This window comes from Nymphaea colorata, chromosome 1 (genome assembly GCF_008831285.2).
Source record: "Nymphaea colorata isolate Beijing-Zhang1983 chromosome 1, ASM883128v2, whole genome shotgun sequence".
Taxonomy (NCBI): domain Eukaryota; kingdom Viridiplantae; phylum Streptophyta; class Magnoliopsida; order Nymphaeales; family Nymphaeaceae; genus Nymphaea; species Nymphaea colorata.
In genome coordinates this window covers 42,387,088-42,413,046 of record NC_045138.2, presented here as the reverse complement: position 1 = coordinate 42,413,046, position 25,959 = coordinate 42,387,088, and the positions used below count along the sequence as shown (strand labels likewise).

Genomic DNA, 25,959 nt, shown 5'->3' with positions numbered 1-25,959 from the left:
TATTACAAGTACCACTAGGGGCTTCACTTATGCTACACTTCTTTGAGTAGCTCTTAGTGCAATATTTAACTTTCAGCTGCTTACAGTCTGAATGTTAAGATGTACTTGTATACAAAGAACAAAATAATAGAGAGAAAAAGATCAAAAAGAAATTCTACATTTCTTTGTTTAGCTCACCTTCTCCATCTTGTTCTTGCTGTGGTGGAGCCTCATTGCCTATGCACTCCTCCTTTTCAGTAACTGGCAAAGACGTTCCTGTGTTCAATAAAGAGGCTTCAACAAGTTGAGGTGGCACCACGTCTGTATTTTCATCTGGGCAAGAAGATGATGCTTCTGGAACCACGCCTTCAATGCTCAAGTTATCATTGCCATCGGGAAAACTCTCATTTTCACTATTTGAAGTGGCTGTAGGTGCTTCTTCAGCTGGTTGTTTCAGGCTCCAGTACATGATGCTTGCAGTCAGTGTCAGAATCATCTTTTGATTCACCTGCAAGGTCATTGAAAAAAAGAGCTGCTTACAGAAAGATCATTCTTTCTCTTGCATCTGTGTTAAAAAAGTTCCACAAGGATAATTCTCTCTCAGACTCTCACATCTGTCCTGCATTTCAGAAATCGAATGACTTATGCTGAAGAAAGGCAAAAAAAGACGATCAACAGAAAAAGGTTTAGATAGCAGGTTTGTTTACGTGAAAACAAGAAGACAATTGCTGTTCTAATAAGCCAAAATACAAATCTGTAGTTTATTATTGCACTAAAACTCAATAAAACAAAAATATAAAAAAATGAAGGATTTTTTTAAAATAATCAACCTTTTACTTATTTTGAACTTCAAAATAATGTTTTCTGGAATTACTTAGGACAACTAAGTTCTAAGCTGTTTAAAAGCTAATTACATATATAAATATACATTGACCACTTGACCAGCAAGGAAACGGCTGAAGGAAAAAAAAATAATAGAACACTTCGGCCCATTTCTGGGCCAGTAAGGCAGGAAAATAAGCTGAGTGAAGGCTGGCTCATGACAATGCTTGTTTGTTGTCACATAGGCTTTACGAACAAACCTCAGTTCACATATTACCAAGCCCAGTATGAAGAAGGCTGCTCACCTCAGTTCACTAATGAACAATATAAGTATAGCGTGTATCAAATACAGATATTTATTTCTACACGTTTACTTTCTAATGAATTTGGTAATTGTAAATTTACTGTGTACATTCTACACATTATGATGCACATGTATCTTAATGTAATGCATATACTTGATATATCAAATTTATGCATATACCAGAGTTTGGATGATGAATAACCTGCCATTGAAAGTCAAGTTTATGAAAACCAGGTTATCTATCTTGGCTACCATGCCCATCGAGCTCACCCGGGAGAGAGAGTGCTTTCAAGAATTCGCACACCTCTGTTACTCTTTAGGAGGCCTCCACCCCAGATAAACTACCCCCCCCCCCTCTTTAAATGATCGGTGCAGCGGTTAGGCATCCTTAGTCAAAAGAGTGGTCTTTTAGGATTGGTCGTTGAGTGTCACCACCTCCCACCAACCCTACACATTCGATCTAGACCACCTTTTCACTCTAAAACCTGGTTTTAGACCCCCAAAAGAAAGTTCCCATACCTGGTTTCAGCCTTAAAATAAATATAACAAATTAAAAAAACTCCACCTACTTTCTGTTTAGATCTTAATAAAATATGTAAAGAAAGACATATGTGCACGTTAATGTTGCTGTATATCTCAAGATATATTAGATAGCAATACCTCCATGATGTCCTCAGGCAACAAGAAAATGGAACATCCAAGCTTTCGTGCCACACTGATGATGTATGTTGCATTCAATCTTTTCTCCTCATCTGCATCACCATTGTATTCATGACAAATCACAAAAAGTTTGCATTGTATGAAACACCAAGAAGATGCAGCCAGGTGAATCTTTCGGTCATTATGTAAGTGAAAACTTCATAAGCAACATGAAGACCAAAATAACATATAATAGGTTTACAGTTCCAGAACATAATTGAAAAGAACAACTATTTCAGCACGAGTCAAAAAGTGTACCAGTTTCGCCTTTAGTGACAAGGTTCCAGTTGACAACCCTTGGCTCTACTGCACTGAGAAGTTCAAGGAAAAATATTCCATTTGAAAGATTTTTGTCCTGAGAAAAGTTTATAAACGTTTGAAATTCATTAGAATATCATCGATATTCTGCAACACCTATACAATTTGCCCATGATTTGTCACCTTGAAACTTTCCATTTCAGAGGTCCGCCCTGCATTCTTGACTTTGCTATTTGCCCAATTTAAGATATCAGCATCAGTCACCTCCTTTCCTTGGGAATGAGATCTCAAGTTCTTCAGAAGCTGAAGAATATTATACCTCATCAACTGCCATAGGAAAGCTGAAACAAGACCATGTTACATTGTCTCATAGAAGAAAATTTGATAAAAAGGATATGCAGTTCCTTCTATTAAGAAACACCGGATTAAAATTTTGGAGGAGTAATATATAGAGGTATCCCCATGGTTTAGTTTCTTGTAGCCCCAGAGAGAAGCAAGTCAAGCATTGGAGACACACAATAACAACCAGTCTCAGTCCCTACAAGTCTCAATCCCAAGAATACAACTCTATCAAGATCCCTGAATTCCATTAAGAAAAACAACTACTGTCCGGGTATTTAAAATTTCTCTGAGCCTAAATGATTATATTAGAAGTTAGGGAAATTTTCACCAATGTAATACAGACTCTTTAAGGAGGTTTCGACACCCATGACACTCCACACCAGGTGCTGATGCTGTTACAACTCATCAAATGCAATTGCCAGCTATCAAAGACCATAGCTTAATAACTTTACTCTCATGGCAACCGTTTTTGCTTGGCTATCTGAAATGTTTAAATTGTATATAAATATATGCAGTCAAACACATAAACACACACACACACACACACATATATATATATATATATCATGTCTCAGAACCCAACTTTTTCAAAGTTTCTTTTCATCTGTGTTCGCTTCCATTTGCAGGGGTTTAAACTCATCAACCAAACTTTGGGAGATGTCAACAATCCCACAAAGTTCTGGTTTGCCTCAACCGAATTTTGAAAGACTTTTTTCTTTTACAATTTTCTTAGTTGGCATATCTACAAACTCCTCAGTCAGACCCTTTCTCTTCCTCTCTCTCTCTCTCTCCCCTCCCTCCTTCTGCATCCAGATAAATATATCTTAGGAGCAATTGGAATGAGTTCAGTCTGGATTTCAGCATATCTAAAGCTAAACCTTAGTGTGTAATTAGATTCAAATCTGAATCCAGCACATGTATTACTTCTAGCTGGAACTGAATCCTGATCACTCTGTATTAATGAATCTAATAGAAACATAAAAAAAGGTTTTCATATTTAATCAAATAAAAAAATCTCATAAAACATGTGTTTTCCACATAAAGATGAGTTATAATCTGGATCCAAAATGAGGCAGACCAAATACTGATCTAGTTCCAATACAATCTGAGTTAAATCTAATTTTTCAAATCTGACTCACATTCAAGGAGCATTCAAATAATACATCCAAAAGCTGAAATTAGATTGTTTCTTAATCTATTGTTAGATAAAAAATAACCACAATTGGCAATGCTAGCAATTACATTACAAGGGTGGAGAAATTCACCAATTAGTAAGAAGGTAAAACAGTAGTATTAAGAAGTAAGAACAGTATACCATTTCAAATTTTAAGTTAGATGGATGCAAAAAATTATAATTTTCATTATCTATTACAAAGGCAGGACCATAACTTTATATTGTGAAATTAGTCAACCAAAAGTCTTAGTCAACTTAAGAAATTCATTAGTGGGAGACATTTGATTAACTCTGAAAAAAGCTTGAGAACAAACTAAAATTTTGTGGACAAATAATTTTTGCTTCAAGGTTTTGTGAGCATTTGAAATTTTCCCTACAATTTGAATATGTGATTTTCTTACACAAAAAAAAAAAACTGCACCTATAAAATTAGGATTTAAAAAGGTATGGTTAGCTGTGGGTGGTATTCTCCTGAGTGGAGAAGGAGACGGTGGAGAATATGAATGGAAAGAATATGAACCCTGAACGCAGACAATTGGTTGGAGACACTTAAATATTTTGCCTTAACAGGAATGAACCATGTTTATTCTGTTCAAGTCACCAGAAATTTCAGGGTCCTGTTACGCCAATGCATATATTGGTCCTTCTCAGAAAATATTGTTACATCAAGAGTTTAACCACAGGGAGTAGTATTTCTGTCATCTTCCTCTTCAAGTTAATTGCGCACATGACACACTAACTCTAATTGGGGAACAAGTCATTTCAATAAATTTTCATTCCACCACTGGTTTATAGAAAATTATTTAACCGTTTTATGGAAATAGATGTTCCCGATAGACCAAGGACAACTCGTGCTTTAGCACAATGAGAATTGGTTTAGAAAGGGCCATCATCAATTGAAAAGCATGTAGTCCGGATTGTAATTAGTTGTTTATCTAGTTTTTAGATTTGCATGATCATATTTATTATTTGACTTAATTTTATTTGGGTTCTATGGAATAAATGTTTCTCGAAAAGAAAAAGTGTGTGCACCTTTCGCTAGTATTCATAGCAATAAGTAGATATTAGCTTGGAAAGGGAATTCCTGGAAGTTAAAATGCAGTTGGCAAAGAAAAATTAATAAGCCTATCTTGAAACAGAAAGGAAAATTCCTGCATCTCACAGAATAGCATAAGTTAATAAGCTATACATCTAGAATTTTTACAGCTTAAAATTTCCCATTTCTGTATAAAACTGCAACACACAAAGATAGCCTCACCTAATATTAATTTCTTGTTTCCCTGCACAATGTCATTTCCAGCAACGTTCACTAGAGAGAACTTCAATTCCTTCCCAATTCCTACAACTTGGTTGCAGTTTTCCACCTTTCTGAATGGCATCTTAATTGGAGGTTTTGATGCTTGTTTCCATTTAACTATTCCTGGAGATACTTTGTCGAGAACTTCCAAAAGAACCCATCTGGTCACATGAGCATTGCAGTACAATAAACAAGCATTAACAATTATCATTCAATGCCATTGACTTTGTTGAGTTGATAACTGAGAATGGATAGGGATCCTGATTAGCTACACTGAACCAGATTTTGCAATATTCCAATTCAGTCCTATTATTCCACATACAAGGTTGATCCATGACAACAGGGCATGTCTTTAATATGGAAATACACAAATTTGAAAGCAAAAAGAATCACATGATTTCTTTTACAAATGTTGGATGTGCTAGCAATGATTTGAAAATGAACCCAATCCACACACAGGTAGGGAAATCACAAGTTGAAAGATTTGAAACTACACATCCAAGATGTGAACATTAATTTGATTTCATATGGTCTGCACATGAAGTATTTTAACAAGATTATGCATAGGCAGTTCATATTCAAATAATAAATACCCGGGAAACATTATTTATGTCCTATCCAGCAAAAAATATGATATGTAAATTGAATCATATTTGAAGCTAGGAAAATGTTCTCAAGCGAGAAAGATCTGCAACTTACCCATTTCTTACATCCTCAAATACATTGTTAACATATGTATCAACACCGAGACTATTAATCCACAATCTGAATGCGCGTTCCTCTCTAGAAGTTTGCACATCTTCGCTCATTCTTTCAGCAAAAGATATTTTGCTGCTATCAACTGATAAACCATTCCTAGAAAACATAGATTGCATATATAAAGTCATAATGTGCAAGTACAAATTTATAGAATGAAAATGACAACCATAAAGGCCCAGAGGCTCATTTTATGGAAAAAAAGTTTATGATACTGCTCATATTTCCGCAGAGCTGTGAAAGAATATGGACTTTTAACTAGATACTTAAAAAGGGGGGGGATGTAATGGAGGAACAGGGAGTGAGGAATAAGAACTGTGGTAATCATGGAACCCTACCATGGAAAAGTTTTTTAGTTGATTCTCAAGCCAAAACAGGGAGAAACATAGATGTCAGATGATTGAAGATAAAACGCCAGTCAATTTCCCAAGTTCTACTAAAACATTATTCCATTACTTAATCAGAACCCAACCCTATTGTAAAAAAATAAGCAACAGTAGTGAGAAACATAGTATAAGAATTTCACCCAGTTAATCATTGCCTGATAGACAAAAGGTTATTACTTATTAGCACTACAAGGCATAGCCTACATTCACATTCTACAACTAAATGAAGCAAATTTGAAGGAATAACTGATCATATTCCATACAAGCTTACTTCATTCGTAAGGAAAACATGAAGCAGCAGCGACCAATAATATACATACATTTATAGATAAATATTCAAGCATATTTGTATGTTTGTCTGCATGTATTTTTATATCAAAAATCTTTGTATTCATATTTCTAAACTGCCATGACACAGCCTTCGCAACTGTCGAGGAAATAGGTCTAATCAGGATGCTTTTAGTAAATTATTAGAAGTCAAAATAACAAAGAGGACCTCTTACAATAATAAAAATAAAATTTTCATTTCAGTATAGGGACCTATGTTTTAATTCTGTTGCAGCCCCTAATCCCTTATTAACATGGGATTAGGGTTAATGAGAATCTACTCTTTCTCTCTCCCTCAGCCATGCGCCAACATGGGATCAGAGACAATCCTTCTGGGATCTGCTTGACGCTGGCAGGGTTCTGGGATCTTCTTCTCTCCTTTCCTCTCTGCTTGACGCTGGCAAGCTCACTACCATGCACGCATGATACATGCTCATTCATGTTTCATTCTCATTTCTCGCTTTTCAGATGTAATGGCTGACAAGGGAAAGGCAATTTCAAGTGCTTATATGTCGGTAAGTTCTAGCAGTAGTGTCATATTGATTCAACTGAAAAAACAGATCAGTCTCAACCACTTCGGAGACTTATATCAAAAGGAGAAAAAACTCCCGGTGGTGGAGCAAACATACAATTCAAATGTAAGCTCTGCAATGGACGATTCACTGGTTCATATACACATATTAAAGCACATTTCTTACACATCCATGGCCAAGGAATCAGACCATGTCCACAAGTGGACAAAGCTACATTGAGAGAATTCAAAAAAAGAACAGGAGGCAGCTGAATTGAAGAAAAATTTAGGTAAATCAAGTGAACTTTCTATTCCTTTGACTATTGAACAAATTGCTGATATGTGGAAGAAAATAAAAATGAGTTTGCAAGGTAACAAAACAATATAAAAATCATTCAGAAATATGAGTAGAGCAGAAATGGTTAAAAAAATAGCTAGATTCTTTTATGCAAGTTCACGTCCATTTAATTTAGCCAGAAGCCCTTACTAGAAAGATATATTTACATCATTGGCTAATTGAAATCTGACTGGTTATGTGCCCCCAAACTCAAGAAATTGAAAACACTACTTCCAGCATGAGAGAAAGCAACGGTTGAAAACATGTTATAAAAGAAAAAATTTTCATGGAATGAACATGGATATCTATCGTTTCTGATAGATGGACAGATATACAAAGGCAACCATTAATAAACTTTATAGCTTATTCAATTAATGGTCCAATCTTTTTAAAGTGTGTTGATGCATCTGGGGAATATAAAGATGAAGAATATTTGAAGTTGTCGTTCATAAAAGTGATCAAAGAAGTTTGCGAAGAACATGTAATGCAGATTATTACTGATAATGCGCCAGTTTGTAGTCGTGCAGGTATGAATTTGTCAACTGAACCTAAATATAATCATATTTTCTGGACACCTTGTGTAGCACATAGCTTAACTCTTACACTGAAGAGTATCTGCAACCCCTCAAAAGAAGAATCAAAAGCATATAGTATATGTTCATGGATTGAAGAACTTGAGCATGACGATAAAAATATCAGAAATTTTGTTGTAAATCAACATCATGCTCTCTCTATATTCAATAAACATTCTGATTTGAGGTTGTTAAAGGCTGTTGAGTCACGTTTTGCTTGTTTGATTGTAATGTTGAAAAGATTTAAGCAAGTTGAGAGTGCATTGACATTGATGGTAACTGACAATGATTAGGAATTTTATCGTGATGATGATGAGAAAGCTCAAGCAATTAAAAACTGCATTTTAGATGATAAATGGTGGGACAAAGTCACATACTTCCTTCAATTTACAAAGCCTATACGGGAGATGATAAGAGAGGTTGATAAAGATGGTCCCATGCTGCATAAAGTTTGTTAAATGTGAGATATCATGATTGAAAAAATTCAGAGTATAATATATAACATGAGAATGTAAAAAGATGGAACAAAAGCAATACTCCTTTGCATTGCGTGGCACACTCTCTAAATCCCAAATATCTCTCGCAAAAGTGGCTAAAAGGAGGAGTTGGTCACGTCCCTCCTCATCGAGATCCAGAAATATCAAAGCATAGGCTGCTTTGCTTGGGAAGACCTTATAACGATCATCATACATTGAATATAGTAAATAGTGAGTTTGGTAAGTTTTCAAATGGTAACTTTGACTCACTGATAGGTCTTATAGCAAGGGAAGATGAAGATCCGCTAAACTGGTGGGCAACTTACAGTTCAGAGACACAAAACTTTAAAGCCTTGCATTAAAATTATTGTATCAACCTGCTACATCATCATGTTGTGAAAGAAACTGGAACACATATTCTCAAATTCACAACCTCAAGAGAAACAAAGTCAATAACAAGAGAGCAGAGGAACTGGTTTATGTTCACTCCAACCTATGACTACTATCTCGAAAGTGTAATGATTACAACTTACAAGTATATTTTTATTTTAATCTTTCTTATGTATAAGTCATATTCAATAATTGTTTGCTTGTTTGCTTATTTTCTTATTAAATATTAAGTTATATTGCGTTGCAGTTCTGGAACATCTAAGTACTGGGATGTAATCCAGAGGAGCCTGACTTTGATGGAGAACATGATTCGAATACTTCTAATATGGACTTTCTAGAGCCGGTGATTCCGTCCAATTTGGATGATATTGATGAACTAAATTAATGAGAACACATTTCTTGGATGAAATAGAACTTAGTATTTATTTACTTTGTTAACTTTTAGAACAATGCCTCCAATTTCGAGATCAAACTTGACTTGAATTGATGAATCATGACTGAAATGGTGAATGGTACATTTTTAGTTTGTTTAAAATCTTCATGAATGTATTTTTTAAATTATTATTTCATATATATATATATACACACACACACACACATGGTCAGCCACACCCGCGTACTCGTGATTTTGAATTAGGTCCATATCCACACCCACACCCACGCCGATGTGACATAGATTAGGAGTAAATGCTGCTGGGCATGAAGACGATGCTGCTCCAGTTGTAGTCAATGAAATCTAGTATGTATACTTCATGTCTTGGTTGTTTATTGTTGCCATTTGAGGGATGCTATTTGAAGCCCCTATCTCAGTCATTGATGGTGGATCTGTCATCTCCTATGGTAGAGTTTGACGTCATTCGACTCCTATCGTTGGCTGTGTGATATCATTATGAGGCTGATGAATTGATGTTTGTGTTCTCTTTATATTCAAGATATCAATGGCTTACGATAAGAGTATAGAAGGGGCAATAAATCAGACATAGTGGTGATTATAAAGCATTTTCCAATCTTTTCTCGTATGGATCTACTATTAATCTTGATGGCACCAACTAGAGATGTAGTCAAGCACTTTCATGATGTCAGTTGTAGGACATAGAAAGTACCATCTCATTGAAGAAGATAAGCCCGAAAGAAAAGGTGAGAAAGTATGCCATGTGGAAAGAGGACAACATTGTTATGGCTTGGATTTTGAATAGTGTCCAGGCCTATATTGCTAGTAGTTTAGTTTGTTACACCACAACCAAACAGACGAGCAAAAACGTCAGTAGAATTCTTTAAGTGGAACATGAGATTTTTCAGCTCCAACAGCGAGATTAAAATCTTGCATAATATTTTCTTTTTTCAATCAAATCAACCTATGAGAGCTTGAATGCAGTTTGACCTCCTTGTAAAGCTTGCTACAAGACATATCTGGAGCAGACTAAGGTAGCCAGATTCTTGTCTAGGCGATCTGTTGATTATGTAGTTGTCAAAGTGCAGATCCTCATAGGAGCTGAGATTCTAGATCTTGCAGTTGTCAAGTCGTACTGAGTATCTGCAGCTTCTCACCCAGCAATCTGCTTCTACATCTACATCTGCATCCACTATGGTGACAAATGCTGCTCATTCAGTAGCTAGTATGACAGCAAATAATGGTGGTGTGCAGATTATTGACTCAGGAGCTTCCCAACATCTTTGTGGAGATTCTTTTTGTTTTTCTAATCTGCTTTCTTATTCCATTTTCTGGCATGCTTGTCTTGCTGATCATTGTAGGAGAAAGGGAGGTTCACCTGTCTCCTACCTTGCATATTCAGAGGGTGTTACACAGCCCAGATTTCTCCAAGAATCTTCTATATGTGAGCCAACTAACTAAGGAATTGAACTGCTGTGTTATTTTTTCACCCCGGATCTTATGTGTTTTAAGGACTTGCTGACTGGGAAGGAGATTGGTAGAGGCCACGAAGAAGAGCGCATCTACTACCCTACTACAGTAGTTGAAGTGGCATCTTTATCTGTTGGGTCAAATACCATACGGTTTCAGTGGCAGCTTAGGCTTGGTTATCATTCACTTCAAAAACTCTGCCAAGTGTTCCCCAGGATTCCTCCTCCAATGTTCTTCCAGTGTGAAGCTTGTCATTTGGGAAAGTACAGTCATAGTTCATTTCCGCGGAGTCAGAGTCCTTTTGAACCTAAGTCATACGGGTGCGCCAACTATGATGACACACCTACACCTATGTGGGTCCGGGTGTGGCCCAACACGACACCTGACTCAGTCAAACCGAATCGGGTACTGCTGACCACACTCGTTCTTCTTCTCTCTTGTTTTTTTTTTTTTCATTTTTTTCCTTCTCCTATCTTTCTCTCTTCTTTTTTCCCTATTCTCTCTCTCTCTCTCTCTGTCCCCTTATTTTATTTAATAAAACTTTGAATTTGTGTGAGCTTAAGGTAACCTTGATAAAAAAAAAATTAAAAATATAGACAAATAAAATTATATAACAAATAACATATATATGTATATATATATATATATATATATATATATATATATATATATATATGCTCTCACCGTACCCGCACCCGCACCAGCACCCGCAACCCACACCCATGTGACATAGTTTTGAACTTTTTCATGTTGATGTTTGGCAACCTAGTCGAGCTCTGAGTTGATCTTTTTTTAAGTATTATATTGCAACATTTTGGAAAATATCGTGATATTAACATAAAAATAATAAAAATGAAAGAGGGGAAAAATCACAATATTTTGGAAAAAATCAAGAAAAAATATTTATCACAATTTTTTCATGATCTTTTCATTTTTCTATTTTTTAGCATTGATATTATCATGGATTCAAACATAAACTTAAAATAAATTATTTTCATCATCTTTATTATCATTAAAACATTCCTAATGTATATAGTTTTATTTATGTTTTCCTATTAATTTCTCATTTATTTCATTTATACCTAATTTTTTATTTTCTAAAATTTTCTGAGTTTTTCTCGAGATTTTCTAGAAGACAACAACTTTGCCGATAAAAACCCGAGAAAAATCTCCCCATAAAAACCCGAGAACGATATTTATGACACTGTTATATTGTCACTATTGATGATTATGCTTCTTGGGTCTTCCTTTTGAAGTGTCAAAAGTTTTGTGCATTCTCAAATCATTTGTACTTGGAATAGAGACTCTGTTTGATTCTACTATAAAAAATGTTTGCATTCATAATGCTCTCGAGTGCAAATCATTCCCAATTATTACAGCTCTATAACGATCGTTATATTTGTCCCCAATATACATGTGCCCATACTTCTCAACAGAATAGAGTTGCTGAAAGAAAGTATTGACATCTCTTAAGTGTTGCCTGCCATCATGCTTCAAGTGAACGTGCCTTTTCCATTCTGCTTTTATCTCATTAACAGCATGCCTTCTTGTTCAATTGACCATAGAATTCCCATACAAGTTCTCTATCCAAAAGTCTCTCTGTTCCACCTACCAATGGCCTTTGGGCGCACTTGTTTTGTCCATATCCTTGGTCCTCACAAAGATAGGTTGTCTGCCCAATCAATCAAATGTTTATTTTTGGGGTACCCAAGAAATCAGAAGGTGTACAAATGCATCCCACCACGAAAAAGAAAGTATGTCAGTGTGGATGTCATCTTTTTTGAGTCCAACCCTTGTTTTCCTAGTCATGTTCCCTCCAAGAATCTTGAGGTGTCTTCTCCTCCTCCTTTGCCTATTGCACCTGTTCCACTAGAGTCTTTTATGTGTCCTTCTTCCCATACTGACAAGTGTTTCACTCGTTATGATCCTCTACTGGTGTATACCCGGCGGCCAGCCCCCTCTCATAGACCTCCATTGCTTCCTTTTCACGAGGTAAGTATGCCCTATCCCCCTGCTGATTTTAGAGATGTTCTTGATAAATCTGCAGACAGTCCTGAAGTTGAAGATGTTCTGCCATTGCCCTCAAAAAACGCAAGCACTAATGCGCTCTTCATCCTTTCTTTAAGTTTATTTCTACTAACAAACTTGAAGAAAACATGCAGCACTTCACACCGGCTCTGTCTACTTCTATTCCTCACTCACAAGCAGACCCTTCTTGATCTCAAGTGGAGAGGAGCCATGCTAGACGAGATGGATATTCCTAAGTCAAGATGAACGTGGGAGCTTGTGATCCTCCTCTAGTTATTGATATTGTTGGCTCAAAGTGTGTATTTACAAATAAATACTGTTCAAAAGGCTTAATGGAGAGATACAAGGCTCTGTTGGTAACTAAAGAATATTCTCAGACTTATAGCATAGATTTTTTTGAAACCTTTTTCTTGTCGCCTGTCTGGGGACAATTAGGCTCACTATCTTTATTGAAGTGCATTTTGGGTGGATTATACCTTGACTTAATGCGAAAAATGCTTTTATACAGTGACCTGTCTGAAACAGTTTACCTGCAACAACCACTTGGATTTGAATGGCAGGAAAAATGTCAAAAGGTATGTAAGTTGAAAAAGGCAATCAATGACTTGCAGCAAATCTCACGGGCCTGGTTTCATAAGTTATTTGAGTGATGTTAGAATTTGGTTTTCAGAGGTCTCCCTCGTTCATAAAATGGGCTGCTAAACACATGGTGATAATGGTGGTTTATGTAGATGACATTATCTTGACTAGTGACAATGAACATGAAATTTCAGAAACAAAGAATTATTTACAGAAACACTTTGTTACCAAAGACCTTGGTCCTCTTAGATACTTACTGAGAATTGAAGTAACTAGGAATAAAAATTGTATTGCCCTTTCACAGAGAAAGTATGTGTTTGATTTGCTGCAGGAAACAAGTATGCTTGGTGCCAAACCAGCCAATATTCCCATGAACTCTCCGTCAATGTTTTAAAACCCAGTGACCTGGGACTCGACTCGGCTGTTCTCAACTCATGACTCAGTGAGTCAACTCGGCGATTCAGATTGGGTTATGTTAACTTTCCTTTTAAGAAAAAAACAATATGTAACTTGTCTTTTGAACATAAAAAATTTGTAAAATGACTTAATTTCGCTTATATGATTAAAAAAAAGGCAAACTAACAATAAATGAAGTCACAACTAAGTTCATCCTCCATGAATTGTTGCAATTTAGCATGTCGAATGGAAAGACATTAAGAAAACTCAACCAATTTTGTTAGTACTTGACTTTAACAAACTGAACTTGTATCTTTAATAAAGTAACAAACAGAACTTATATCTTAACATGTATCAACTATAAATAACAATAAAATATTGAAGCATGAAGTACAACGAGTCACCCTACTGGCTTGAATCATTAGGGAGGCAAGCCAAGCTGAGTCACCCGAGTTACCAGGTTGACTCTGCGAGTTTTTTAAACATTGCTCTCGATGACAGTTGCAAGATGATGAGTCCAAGCATGTGGACAAGAAGCCATATAGGTTGTTTTGGGCAACCTTTATATATAACAGTTACTAGGGCAGACATATCGTTAGCAGTCGGGAAGCTAAGTCAGTTTATGGACAAGCCAAGGGTAGTCCATTAGAAAGCAGCCATAATGATTTTAAGATCTTCCAGTTTTCTCCTAGCAAAAGACTAATTTTCCAAAAAGGTTACCCTCTGGATGTCAAAGCTTAATCTGATGTAGATTATGCAGGTTTGGTTGATGATAGGAAGTTCACTACCGGCTTCTATGTGTTTCTTTGTGAGAACCTTATCTACAGGATAAGCAAGAAACTAGCAGTTATTGCTAGATCCAGTGCTCAATCAGAATATAGAGCAATGGCTCAAGCGAATGTTGAAATGACATAGATAAGAACTATGCTTAGAAGTTTAGGAGTCTAGGTAAGTTGCCTATGGAGATGAGGGTGATAACAAGACAGCCGCCTACATTTCCAAAGACCCAAAATTCTATGACAAGACGAAACATATAAAGGTGGATTGTCACTACATTCGTGACTTAGTGTAGCTAAGGAGCTGTATCAACTGTCCATGTGTTCTCACAAGACCAAGTTGTTGATTTGTTCAACAAACCTCTTTCCATTGGAGATTTTGCAAGATGCTGTAACAAGCTGAGAATGACTGATATCCATGCTCCATCTTGATGCGGAGTGTGGAGAAAATAGACCATACAAGGGAGGTTTTAGTAAATGTTTAGAGGTCATAATTTTATTTTTATTATTGTAAGAGGTCCTCTTTATTATTTTCAATTCAGTATAGGGACCTATTTTGTAATTCTGTTGCTGCCCCTAGTCCCTTTTTAACATGGTATTAGGGTTGATGAGAATCTAATATTCCTCTCTTTCTAAGCTGTGCTCCAGCAGCAACCACATTCACATGAAATATTCTCATCATGTACTTGGTAAAGCAGACTTTGTTCATATGCTTCAGATATACTTGTGGGTTAATTCTTGAAGAACTATGAACTATACAATAATACCTTCAAAAAGTTATAAAGCATATTCTTAACTACCTGTCCTCTCTTGCTAAAGATCTATAAATGGTGTAGCTACATAAGAATGATATGTTACAAGCTGCATTCTTCCTTTAACTAAATGCAAGCAAGCAGACAAAATGCACACCTTAAAGAGTTTGTTCAGCAGAGCAGACCAAACCCAATAGGCTTATGATTGACACAAACTAGCCGCAAATGTAGCTCGAGAATGACCACAAGTGAAAAAGAAGACGTGCAGATTTCCCAAACTGCAGCACAACTGGTTCTGGTGAATGCAAGATTATTTGCATTTTGGTGAGTGTTTTTCCTTGACAATAAAATTCATCTGACCCATGATGAATGATTTGCAATATGTTAGATGCATAGAAAGTTGTTGGTTTTTTATGTTATAAAATGTAGAACACTATAACTGTTGAAACAGCATACCATAAATCACTTGTTACTAAGTAAACCACAGAAAATGGACAAACAATATATTATCAATCAGAGCTCTAATAGATTCAGAAGAGAGTCATTTGATCATCAAGGTATCTTCTTTGTCCTTATCTGTGTCAACCAATATAACTTCTTGCAATATAGAATACTGCATTTATTTTGATCCAACGAGCTAATGTAAAATAAAAACAAGGACTCTGTTTATAAAAGTCATCATTTTGTGTTTATTATAATTATAAATCTGGTACGATGATGGGGATTTCTTTAAAGTGTTACATACTAAGAAATATTAATATCTGTCATTATCAGACAATAGTACAAATTTGGAAGAATAAGCACCCTCACCTTTGATGAAATATTTGGGCAACAAAGGCAAGATTAAGGTTTGGTGAGCCTTCCACAATGTCCTTTGGAGTTAGATATCTTTTGCAATCCATTCTCTCAGCATGTTCAAGTACCAGGTTTGCTCTTTCTGAAGGATCCTTTGCACTTAATGTGGCTGGGTTACAGTGTTCTGGGGCAAGGACATTTAAAAGGAACGCGTATGCCTCACCGTCCTGCAGAAATCACATAAAAGAAGGCATAATTCATGAATGCTATATTTGGAATAAAATAACAAAGAAATTTTTGCCAAGGTATTGATATCAAAGAATTTATGATCTACTTGTTGAAATATGCAAGTTTCCATAAACATAATGAGGAAACGTAAAACCTATGTCACAAGCATGCAGGTCTGGGTGCAGAGTCTGCAGACTGCAGAGTAATTTCAAAAATCTCGGGCAGAAACATAGTTATATGCATGAGTAGATATATACACATACATATAATGCACATATATATATATATATATATATATATATATATATAGTAAAAGTGGATGCTGCCGTGTGGAGTCTCATATAATTCCAACAATTGCATAGTACACCAAGGCCAAAGATATGTGGTCTTCCTTAAAGAAAACATATTCTCATGCTACTAATGTTATTAAGATTTTACAGGTGAAAGAGAAATAGTACAAAATACAGCAAGGTGATCAAGACTTCTCCAAATATTTTGCCACATTGACGGCTGCATATAAAAGGTTAAAAGCCCTTCACGGGCCTTGCCAGTAGTGTTATGCAGTACACTTTGAATCTGCTATGGTGGCAAAGTTTCTTTCTATGTTATCTTCAGAGTACTCTATGGAAAAGGCACAAATTATCACGGGCAATGATATTCCCAACTTAGCATATACATATAACAGGCTGAGCCATCTTGCGGTCACCCTTTCTGAGTCTACACATGACACTCTAGTCTTTGCACTTGTGGTATCAGGAAGATGTGGTCATAGTTCCTATGTTGGAGCTAGGGGACGTGGTCCAGGCCGTTGTACAGGTTGCAGTAGATTTCAATGCACTTATTGTGGCAAATTAGGTCATTTAGAGAACCAATGTTGCGATAAGCATCCTCATATCCATTCAGCTGGTCTACCAAGGCATGAGGGAGGTAGGATCACTGCATGAGAAGGGTCATTTCCATCCCAAGTAGCTTCCTCACAAGCTACAGCATCTATGGTCGAGCCTCCTACTTGTTCTCCTATACCTAACTCATATTCCTTAATTTGAGCAAGGATGAATATGATCTTGTTCTCACTCGGAGATCCTCCTCTACGTTTACCTCCACTGCTGTAGTGGACTCGGCCACTGCTGTAGTGGACTCGACCTTCTCTGTTAGTGCTCTTACCAATGACCAAGGTACGATGTGGATGATTGATTCAGGGGAACATCCAGGCACTATTGTAATCAGCCACAGATTTTTTTGTCATCGATCAAGTTCTCCACACCACAACATGTTAGGCTTGCTAATAGCAAGCTGTCCCCCATTAAGTGCAGTGGTGATATTTGTCTCTCACACTTGGACACTATTACACATGTGCTATATGGTTCTCGTTTTCTAGTTAATTTGTTATCTGTTAGGAAACTGGCTAGTGATTTATAGTGTAGAGTCATTTTTTATCCCGGTTCATGTTCTTTTCAGGACGTACAAACTGGGAAGACGGTTGATGGTGGCCATGAACGTGAAGGACTCTATTTCTTTCTATCCCAATCGATGTTGCTGCATCTTCCTTCACATCGAGGACCTCTCCTTTGTAGTGGCATCTCAAACTGGGTCATCTATATGTGTCCAAACTTCGTCATGTGTTTTCAGAATTTTTTGCATCAGAGTTTTTTCTATGTGATGTGTGCCAATTAGGCAAGCATACATAAAGCAGTTTTCCTTCAAGTCAAAGTTCATCTAGTCAAAATCCATTTGATCTTCTTCATATGGATGTTTGGAGTCCTAGCACGATTGCTGTTTGTTCTCTTTTTTGGTATTATCTTGTTTTGGTTGATGATTACTAAAATCAGTTGGGTATTCTTGTCAAGGGAGAGATCTGAAGTCATTTGTATTCTTCATAAATTTGTCAAGGAAATAAAAAACTCAGTTTGGTTTAATTGTCAAAAGTATTCGCACTGATAACGCTCTTGAATTCAAATCTTCGGTAGTACTTCAATTTATACCGATTACGGAATTTGACCACAATATACTTGTCCACACACGTCGCAACAAAATAGTGTCGTTGAATGCAAACATCTGCAACTCCTAAATGTGGCCCGCACTCTCATGTTGCATACTCATATGTCCCCCTATTTTTGGGGTGATGTCATTCTTACTGCATGTTACTTTACTAACCGATTGTCTTCGTCTGCCATCCAAGAAAGAATTCACATTTAAATACTATATCCAGATCGACCGTTATTTCACATACCTCCCAAAGTATTTGGATGCACTTGTTCTGTACACATTTTAAGCCCAAATAGAAACAAACTTGTTGTCCAAACAATCAAATGTGTATTCATTGGATACTCTGCCAATCAAAAAGGATGTCGGTGCTCTGATCCCCAGACCAAGAAAGAGTTTTTATCAGTGCGGATGTCACATTTTTTGAGTCTCATCCTTACATCTCCTCTCCAAGTCCCACTATGTCTGAGATGCCATTTTTTATTCCTCTTCCTATTCCTCCATTGTTACTTAAGTCTATTCCCTCTTCTCCACCTATATCATGTGATCGTTTCCTTGATCCTCCATTAGTCTACTCTTGCCGTCAAGGACTCCCTCCAAACCGTCCACCAAAGTCTTTCCACAAGGTAAGTTCTATTGATAAGACTGACTCAGACATAAGTGATGACTACCCTGTAGACGATCTTCCCTTTGCTATTCGCAAGGGCCAACAATAGTGTACCATGCATCCAATTTCTAACTCTGTTTCTACTGACTATGTGAGTACGAGTTTGGTGCAATTTGATCAGGCTATGTCTAGTCACCTTATTCCTTCTTCTCACCACCAGGCCTTATCAGACTCATGGTGGAGGCAGGCCATGCAGGAGGACAAGGATGCTCTGATCTCTAGGGAGACTTGGAACTTGATTGATCAACTGATGAATTGCGATATTGTTGGCTCCATCAAGTATCATTCCGATAGTTCAGTAAAAAGGTTCAAAGCATGTCTTGTTGCTAAAGGCTATACATAGACTTATGGAATTGACTTTTTTGAGACATTTTTTCCTGTGGCACAGTTATGCACTATTCGCCTAATTATCTCTCTTGTTGTCCAGAGGGATTGGCCTCTATTTCAGCTTGATGTGAAAAATATATTTCTATATGGGGATCTCTCTGAAACTGTATATATGCAGCAGCCACTTGGTTTTGAGTGACATGGGGAGTGTTCCAAGGTATACAAACTCAAAAAAGCTATTTATGGACTTAAATAGAGTCCCCGTGCATGGTTCTATAAGCTAACAAAAGTTGTATCTAAGTGTGGATTTCAAAGATCTCAACTTAATCACTCGTTTTTCATCAAGCGAGGCACATCTGTTACAGTGATACTGATTGTGTATGTTGATGATATTGTTCTCATCAGGGAATGTAACCAAGAGATAACTCAAACAAATGAGTTTCTACAAAAGCACTTTGTCACAAAAGATCTTGGTTAACTCTGCTATTTCCTTGGTATTGAAGTGGTTCGTAGTAGTAAAGGGGTTGTATTATCTCAACAAAAATACGTTCTTGATCATTTGTAGGAAACAAGTTTCTCAGGGGCCAAACCTACCACACTTCCTATGAATCTACGAGTTCATATTCATAATGATGAATCAGAGACTGTTGACATGAGATCATACAGATCTTTGATAGAGAAACTTTTATATTTGACTTCACTCGGCCTAACAATAGCTTTGCTGTAAATAAGCTAAGTCAATTCATGAAAAAACCTTGAAATATTCATTGGGGAGCTGCATTAGTGATGGTGAGATACTTAAAATCAGCCATGAGAAAGAGGTTATGGTTCAAAAAGGGAGAATGTATTGACATAGAAGCCTTTAGTAGTGCTGATTATGCAGGATATGTGGATGACATGAAGTCAACTACAGGTTTTTGTGTCTTTGTTGGAGGTAATATTATATCTTAGAGGACCAAGACGCAGAATGTGGTTGCCCGATATAGTGTTGAGTCTAAATATAGGGCTATGGCTCAAACTGTAGCTGAAATGTCATGGGTCAGATCAGTGCTTTTAAATTTGGACATGTCGGTGAATATCCCAATGAAGATGTATTATGATAACAAGACAACCACCTATATTGCCAACAACCTATTTTCCATGATAGGACGAAACACATTGAAGTGGATTGTCATTATGATCCTAACCTAGCCCACTTATCCCGAACCAAGCCTACTTCCCTTAGCCCTCCTTAACCTCCTCTTCCCCTTGCCCGAGCCTACCCATAGAGCTCTTCCATTCCAAGCCCTAACCCAGCCTTAGCTAGGATTAGGTTTAGCTGTCGGTCAGGCCAGCACCCTAGCTGGACTAGGTGGCAGCTCCCTCGGCCTGCAGCAGCACCTCCGCCGACAGTCCCGGCGCGCGTGGCCGAGCCACATCAGGCGCAAGGCGGGCGCTGTCGAGCTACTCTCGGTAGACCCCGGCAGTGACCTGCACAGCGGAATAGCTAGCTACGAGCGACAGCAAGCGCGGCACCTAGTCTCGTCCAAATCTACCTTGAACGGTATCTTCTACAGTACAAGGTCCACATCTTTGCAAGCATTAGAACAGTTCGAGACTTGGTACAGGAAGGAGTAATTAGTACTATTCATGTCTCATCTGAAGATCAGGCAGCTGATATTTTTACCAAGGCTCTTCTCATAGGCGACTTCTTGAGAGGATGTAACAAGCTGAGCATGATTGATATCGATGCTCCAGCTTGAGGGGAAGGGTTAAATATCTTTAATTGTCATCTAGAGTCTTTCTGCAATATTAAGAAGTTAGAGTGTGTATTTTTAAAGATGATCTTATTTTATTTGCACTGATATTATAATTTTTGTTACCGCCAGCCCTAATCTCTTTTAACTTTGAGATTAGGGTAAAGTTAATTGAAATTTTTACTCTCTCCCTGGTCATAACATAGCTGATATTGCATGCTTCACAGGGAATATGGCGACCGATACAGGTAGGGCATGAATTATCGATTTAGGTGCCCCAAGGCCATTTTGTGGGGACTCTCAATACTTTTCTTTATTTATTGCAACCCACATGGTCCTCTCCAAACTAAAAACAAATACCAATGTTTGTCAAGGTTGGGCTTTTTCCTTACTTTAATCTCATCAGTCATCTCCAAAAATATGAAGAAAATTCAAGTTTACTGCTCCTTTCTCTTCTGCAGTTTACTTTTCTTTTACTTTTCTTGGGTCTCCTCACTGTTGGTGGCTTCCTACTGGTTGATTGAAGAATGGGTTCAAAAATATCAGGTTTCTCTACTACGTTTTACATTGTAAGTGTAACCTTGGTTCTTGTAGTCTGGCTTCTATCTCTCTCTCTCTCCAGCAGCAAGGAATGAATTTTGCAATCTGTCCACTCATTTTACCTGAAAACTGCTAATCTATGTTGATTCAGCAAGCTTACGAATCAATCCACCAAGTTCTTATACACTGGTAGATGCTAAAATATTCTCTCTTTTTTTCTTTTCTTTTTTTTGAGGCTAACACCAGGGTCACCAGAAATTTAGTAGGATGGGGAAATTCAGGGAAACTCATAGCTTCTAAAACGTAATGAGATGAGGGTTTTCTTTCAATTATGTTACGGTTCCTGCATTCAGTCTCTTTTTTTCATGCTTCCCTTAATTGGTAAGTATGTTTTTCAAGTTTCAACATCTTATTGATACTAACTTGCCTTCAAAAATAAACTTGTCATGTTTTTCCAATTAAAACACCACAAGATATTATCTATTATTCTCTATTGTTACACTAGTAAGACACCAAAAACTTTAGATCCCACACAAATAAAACTAAATTTATATGACCAGCATACATACATGAACAGATCTCTCTCTCTCTCTCTCTCTTGTATACATGCAAGCATCCTCTCCATTGTGTAAAAGTAAGCATTAGCACATGAAAATGCACATACAAATACACACATATATGTCCATATGGATACAGATATACATATGTGCTTATAGACTGTAACAGTACCCACATGAAGCTGAACATCACGTTCATTCAAGCTTGACCATACCTTTAGATCAGAAGAAAAGTTTGTTACATTCTTTTTGTAGCCAGACTTTTTAAGATGGAAGTTCATCCATCTCAATAGTACTTTCTCTGGAGGTAAACTCATGAGTTCTTCCACATCCTGTCAAATGGAATAGAAACTAATCACATAGCTTACCTGAACTCCACTAGTTTGAGCCATTCTGATTACTGTGCACAAATCCACAATCTAAAAGAAATACATCTAATTCACTAACTCTTACCTTGCTATCTTCTATCAGTTCCACTAGCTGTGGCGTCTTCTTTAAGTTCAGGTCTGCCAATAGTTGTATCTATGGATGGGATTTTGTAAAAGAAATGCAAAAAAATAATATAGCGCAATTAGACATCGTGTTCAGTTAACACATCACATGCTTCTATATTTAACAATGTTGAACTGCAACCAACTTTTCCAAAATATTTTCCAAAGGTCAAGTGCAAACAGGGACAAAATGATGGAAAAGATACCTTGATAATTTGTGATATCAACCCAAGAACTAGATGGGGCTGCATAAAGTAAATAACTATATAAGTACATAATTTTACTTGATTTCTTCCATATTTCAACATTAAAGTCTCACAACAACAATGCATGGAAAAAGTGATTGATTTTACTTTAACAAATGATAACACATCTAGCTATTATATGCACAATGCTTTGTTTATCTTTTAGTTATTCTGTTTTCCGGATGAGCAAGAAGATTACGACCCACTGCATGGAAAAGAGCTAAATCCCCGACTTTCCACTTGCATACATGGTTTAGGGCTGCATTGGTGCCTTCTGTACTTATTCTCATTTACCCTGTTTGGACCTTCGTTCAACTGTTAACCTATCAAAAGAGCCCAACTTAGGACAAGGTACAAAATGACAGGAATAAAGCAATAGAAGCTTATCACCAGCCAACCCTACATAGGTTTTGAGCACAGATTTTTCCAGAGTGAGTTATATTGGCATGGACATCTTTGCCCAACTGATAATTTCAGCAAATACTGAGGCTAACCCTCTTTTAAAATCATAAACAGATACCAACTCCATGTTTATGGTGTAATCAAACATATAAATGAGAATTCTTGGTAATCAGAACTCCAATGGAGAGTAAAATCTAGTTGTTTGAGCAAAATGCAGAAAGCCCAAGCGGTGTCAGAGTTATAATAAATTCTTAAGAGCTGGTCAGGATATGTTTTCCAATAGTATTTGTAGTCACAATTTACTGAAATGGAATCTTAATTTCATTGAAGTTACAAAATCCTCTATTTCGCAATTACTTTGGCGCAGACTTCTAGGAATACCAAAAAATGAGAAACTTTCCACCAACATTTCTCCCATACAAACACACACTTGTAAGGCAATATCCTGACCTTCAAGATTGGGAGGAATGGAGCTGAATCATGTACCCTGAAGAAGAACTGAAAGACACTTCAACCAAGGATTTTAAACATACATTATGGTCTAACTGATGTTTATAGTACCTCAATGCTATAACAACTGAGTAATTGATTTTGAATTGTTTTCAGTTCCCAAAAATATGCAGTTTTAATCATTCTCCGAAACTCAAGTAGCTATCCTTTTCTTGAGAATAATTTCACAGGGAATAATAGCTGTAGATGGTGGGAAACCAGTACCCATTGGAAATTCAGAAAATTAGAAAAATCTTGAAATGAAAAAGAAACAGGAAGTATATTCATAATTGAAAAAATATGTAATCATAGTCGCACTTTAGAAAAAAGCTAGCATAGCCATATAGAAAAGTTATGAATATTCAATTGGTAAAGATGCTATTGTTGATTTAATTCAAAGCTGAGCCCCTTAAACTGCTATGTGGTTTCTTTCCTCAACCATCTGCAAGAGTCAACCTACTCATTTGGATGTACATTTGATTTCTTGGAACTAGAACTATTCCTTAAAAGCACGTTACTAGGTGAATATTTAATTATTATAATGTAGAATCATCTATGAATGCTTTCAGTTGTCACTATAGTTTCATTAGATGCTTCCTCATTTGAAAACGGGCACAACTTCATTACTTATCAACTCACAGACTGGGGAAAAAGAGGAAAAGAATAGACATGGTGAAGCATTTACGACAACGGAAAAGCATGTTTTCTGGATTATCAATAGATGTTAACCAAAGAAACAACAACTCATATACTAAATGGATACTGTAGTTTAGTCTCACCTACCCTTCCCTCAACCAGATCTTGGGTGCCAATGTTTACGACAGTACACCCAATAGCCTTTGCAGAGTTGAGGCAAAGTGTATGGTTCTCATTCCTCTCCCAGGGATTAAGTATACTTTTGGTGTTAATTGCCCTCTCATCAATGGTGCCAGGCACGGCAACATTAATCAATTTACTGTATCAGGATCATGAACTCAATCAGAAATACTACATTCACCCATTTGAAGTAGGCGCAGGACTGACATGGAGAAGAATTCAACAATGTGGATAAGCATACCAGAGAAGAACACCATCCTTGGCAAGCTCGAAAAGGTCATTGGTGGAAGGATCAATGGGCAGGTATTTCTTCAAAAATGCATCTTGTCCGAGGTAGCTATTGATGTGGGCAACGTATGATGACTTCTCAGGTTCACTAATTGTATGCAAAAGCGTTGTGGTCGCATTCTTGAGAAACGCAGATGCATGCTTAGCATCACCCACTTTTTCATTAGCACGAGATAACATATTCAAGTAAACCTGGAACATATTTGACATTGTCAGATCTCCTCAGCTCAAAGTAACCCCCCCCACTTCAACCATTGTCCAATCCAAGCTTGTACAAAAGCGTCTATAAACTTTTTCTAGATTAAAGATAAGATCATACTTCCTCAATCATATGCAATGCCAAAAGAAATGTAAACATGTATGGAAGAGTAATTGCGAGCTAAGAGTGCTCATTCATATAATCAATTGTCGGTTGCAGCAAGGAGAATTAATCAACCAACCCGAAGAAATGCTTCGAAATCGATTTCAGTCTCCGTGTCTGGATAAGTGTCAGCTAGGAAGCCAGAGATTTCCTCCTCGGTCAATATGTCGCTGAGACGCTTGAGCTTAGCCATGTTAGCAGGCAAATCCGCAAGAGCAACATGTCCCGATCCCTTCCTCATAGAAAGGAACTAAACCCACACAACCACAGCTTATAATTCAATCACAATTAACAGGCAAAGTATTAAGCAATCGCCACGCAGTTCATTTCAGTTCTAATTCATCAAAGGAGGCATGAAGAAAAGAAAAAACAAAACACCTTACCTTGGACTTTAGCACGCGCAGCTCCACCTGAGTAAACTGACTCTGGAGCCATTGATCCGAAACAAGAACGCCTACGAAACTGGACATAGTTTTCGCTCTCTTGCAGAGATCTACCACCACCACCAAGGGCGACAAAGCAAAAGAAGAAGAAGACAATCCAGGAAAAAACGACAAAACCAGAAACTAAAGACAAGCAACTAATTCTTCTATCTCAAAAACTTCATGAAGAAAACAGAAATGGTTCCTTCCCATGAATTGTACATAACTCAAGGATCCCAACGTGCAACCGTGGTGACAGGGGAATGAGATCACGGGCAAGGATCTTCCGTGAACAAAGATCCCCCCATTTTCATTTTTCACGAACCCAACCAACAAAAATAAAAGTAAAAAAGAAAAAAGAAACAATATAGTACAGAAAAGAAGAGAATTTACTGTCTCGAAATTCACTCTCTTTCTTCTACGTTATTAAGGTAAGCAAGAGAAGACCCGAAAAAAGGGAAAATGCGAAAGATCGAGAGTAGCAAACTAAATAAGGAAATCAATCGTTGAGAAATTCAAGCTCTCTAGAGAGAGAGAGAGAGAGAGAGAGAGTTGGTTGCGCCAGCTGGTTTGGTCCTGTTGTGTAGTGC

The 25,959-nt window shown here is 37.0% G+C and overlaps 1 protein-coding gene across 2 annotated transcripts; it reads right to left on the bottom strand.

The window, feature by feature from the left end:
• Positions 1 to 25,959, bottom strand: LOC116246366 (fimbrin-2-like). 2 transcript variants are annotated; one of them, XM_031618222.2, is made up of 14 exons: positions 25,331 to 25,959; positions 25,027 to 25,217; positions 24,540 to 24,778; positions 24,266 to 24,437; positions 22,553 to 22,591; positions 22,309 to 22,377; positions 22,071 to 22,187; positions 15,833 to 16,044; positions 5,575 to 5,730; positions 4,837 to 5,036; positions 2,246 to 2,403; positions 2,063 to 2,159; positions 1,766 to 1,857; positions 1 to 487 (listed from the first exon to the last, which is right to left on the bottom strand). In XM_031618222.2, the coding sequence occupies exons 2-14, from the start codon at positions 25,186 to 25,188 to the stop codon at positions 155 to 157; spliced, it is 2,046 nt and encodes a 681-aa protein (XP_031474082.1). In that variant the 5' UTR covers positions 25,189 to 25,217; positions 25,331 to 25,959; the 3' UTR covers positions 1 to 154. The 2 variants fall into 2 exon arrangements, with proteins under 2 accessions (XP_031474082.1, XP_031474080.1); XM_031618220.2 differs by having other exon boundaries at positions 25,027 to 25,197.

Bases quoted from the DNA above. Each gene is read 5' to 3' on its own strand.
- LOC116246366 (XM_031618220.2), bottom strand. From the start codon at position 25,417: ATGTCCAGTTTCGTAGGCGTTCTTGTTTCGGATCAATGGCTCCAGAGT. The intron at 2,404-4,836 runs GTGAGGCTATCT...GTCTTGTTTCAG, and splicing joins AAACAAGAAATTAATATTAG to CTTTCCTATGGCAGTTGATG. The intron at 488-1,765 runs GTATTGCTATCT...ATGACCTTGCAG, and splicing joins TGCCTGAGGACATCATGGAG to GTGAATCAAAAGATGATTCT.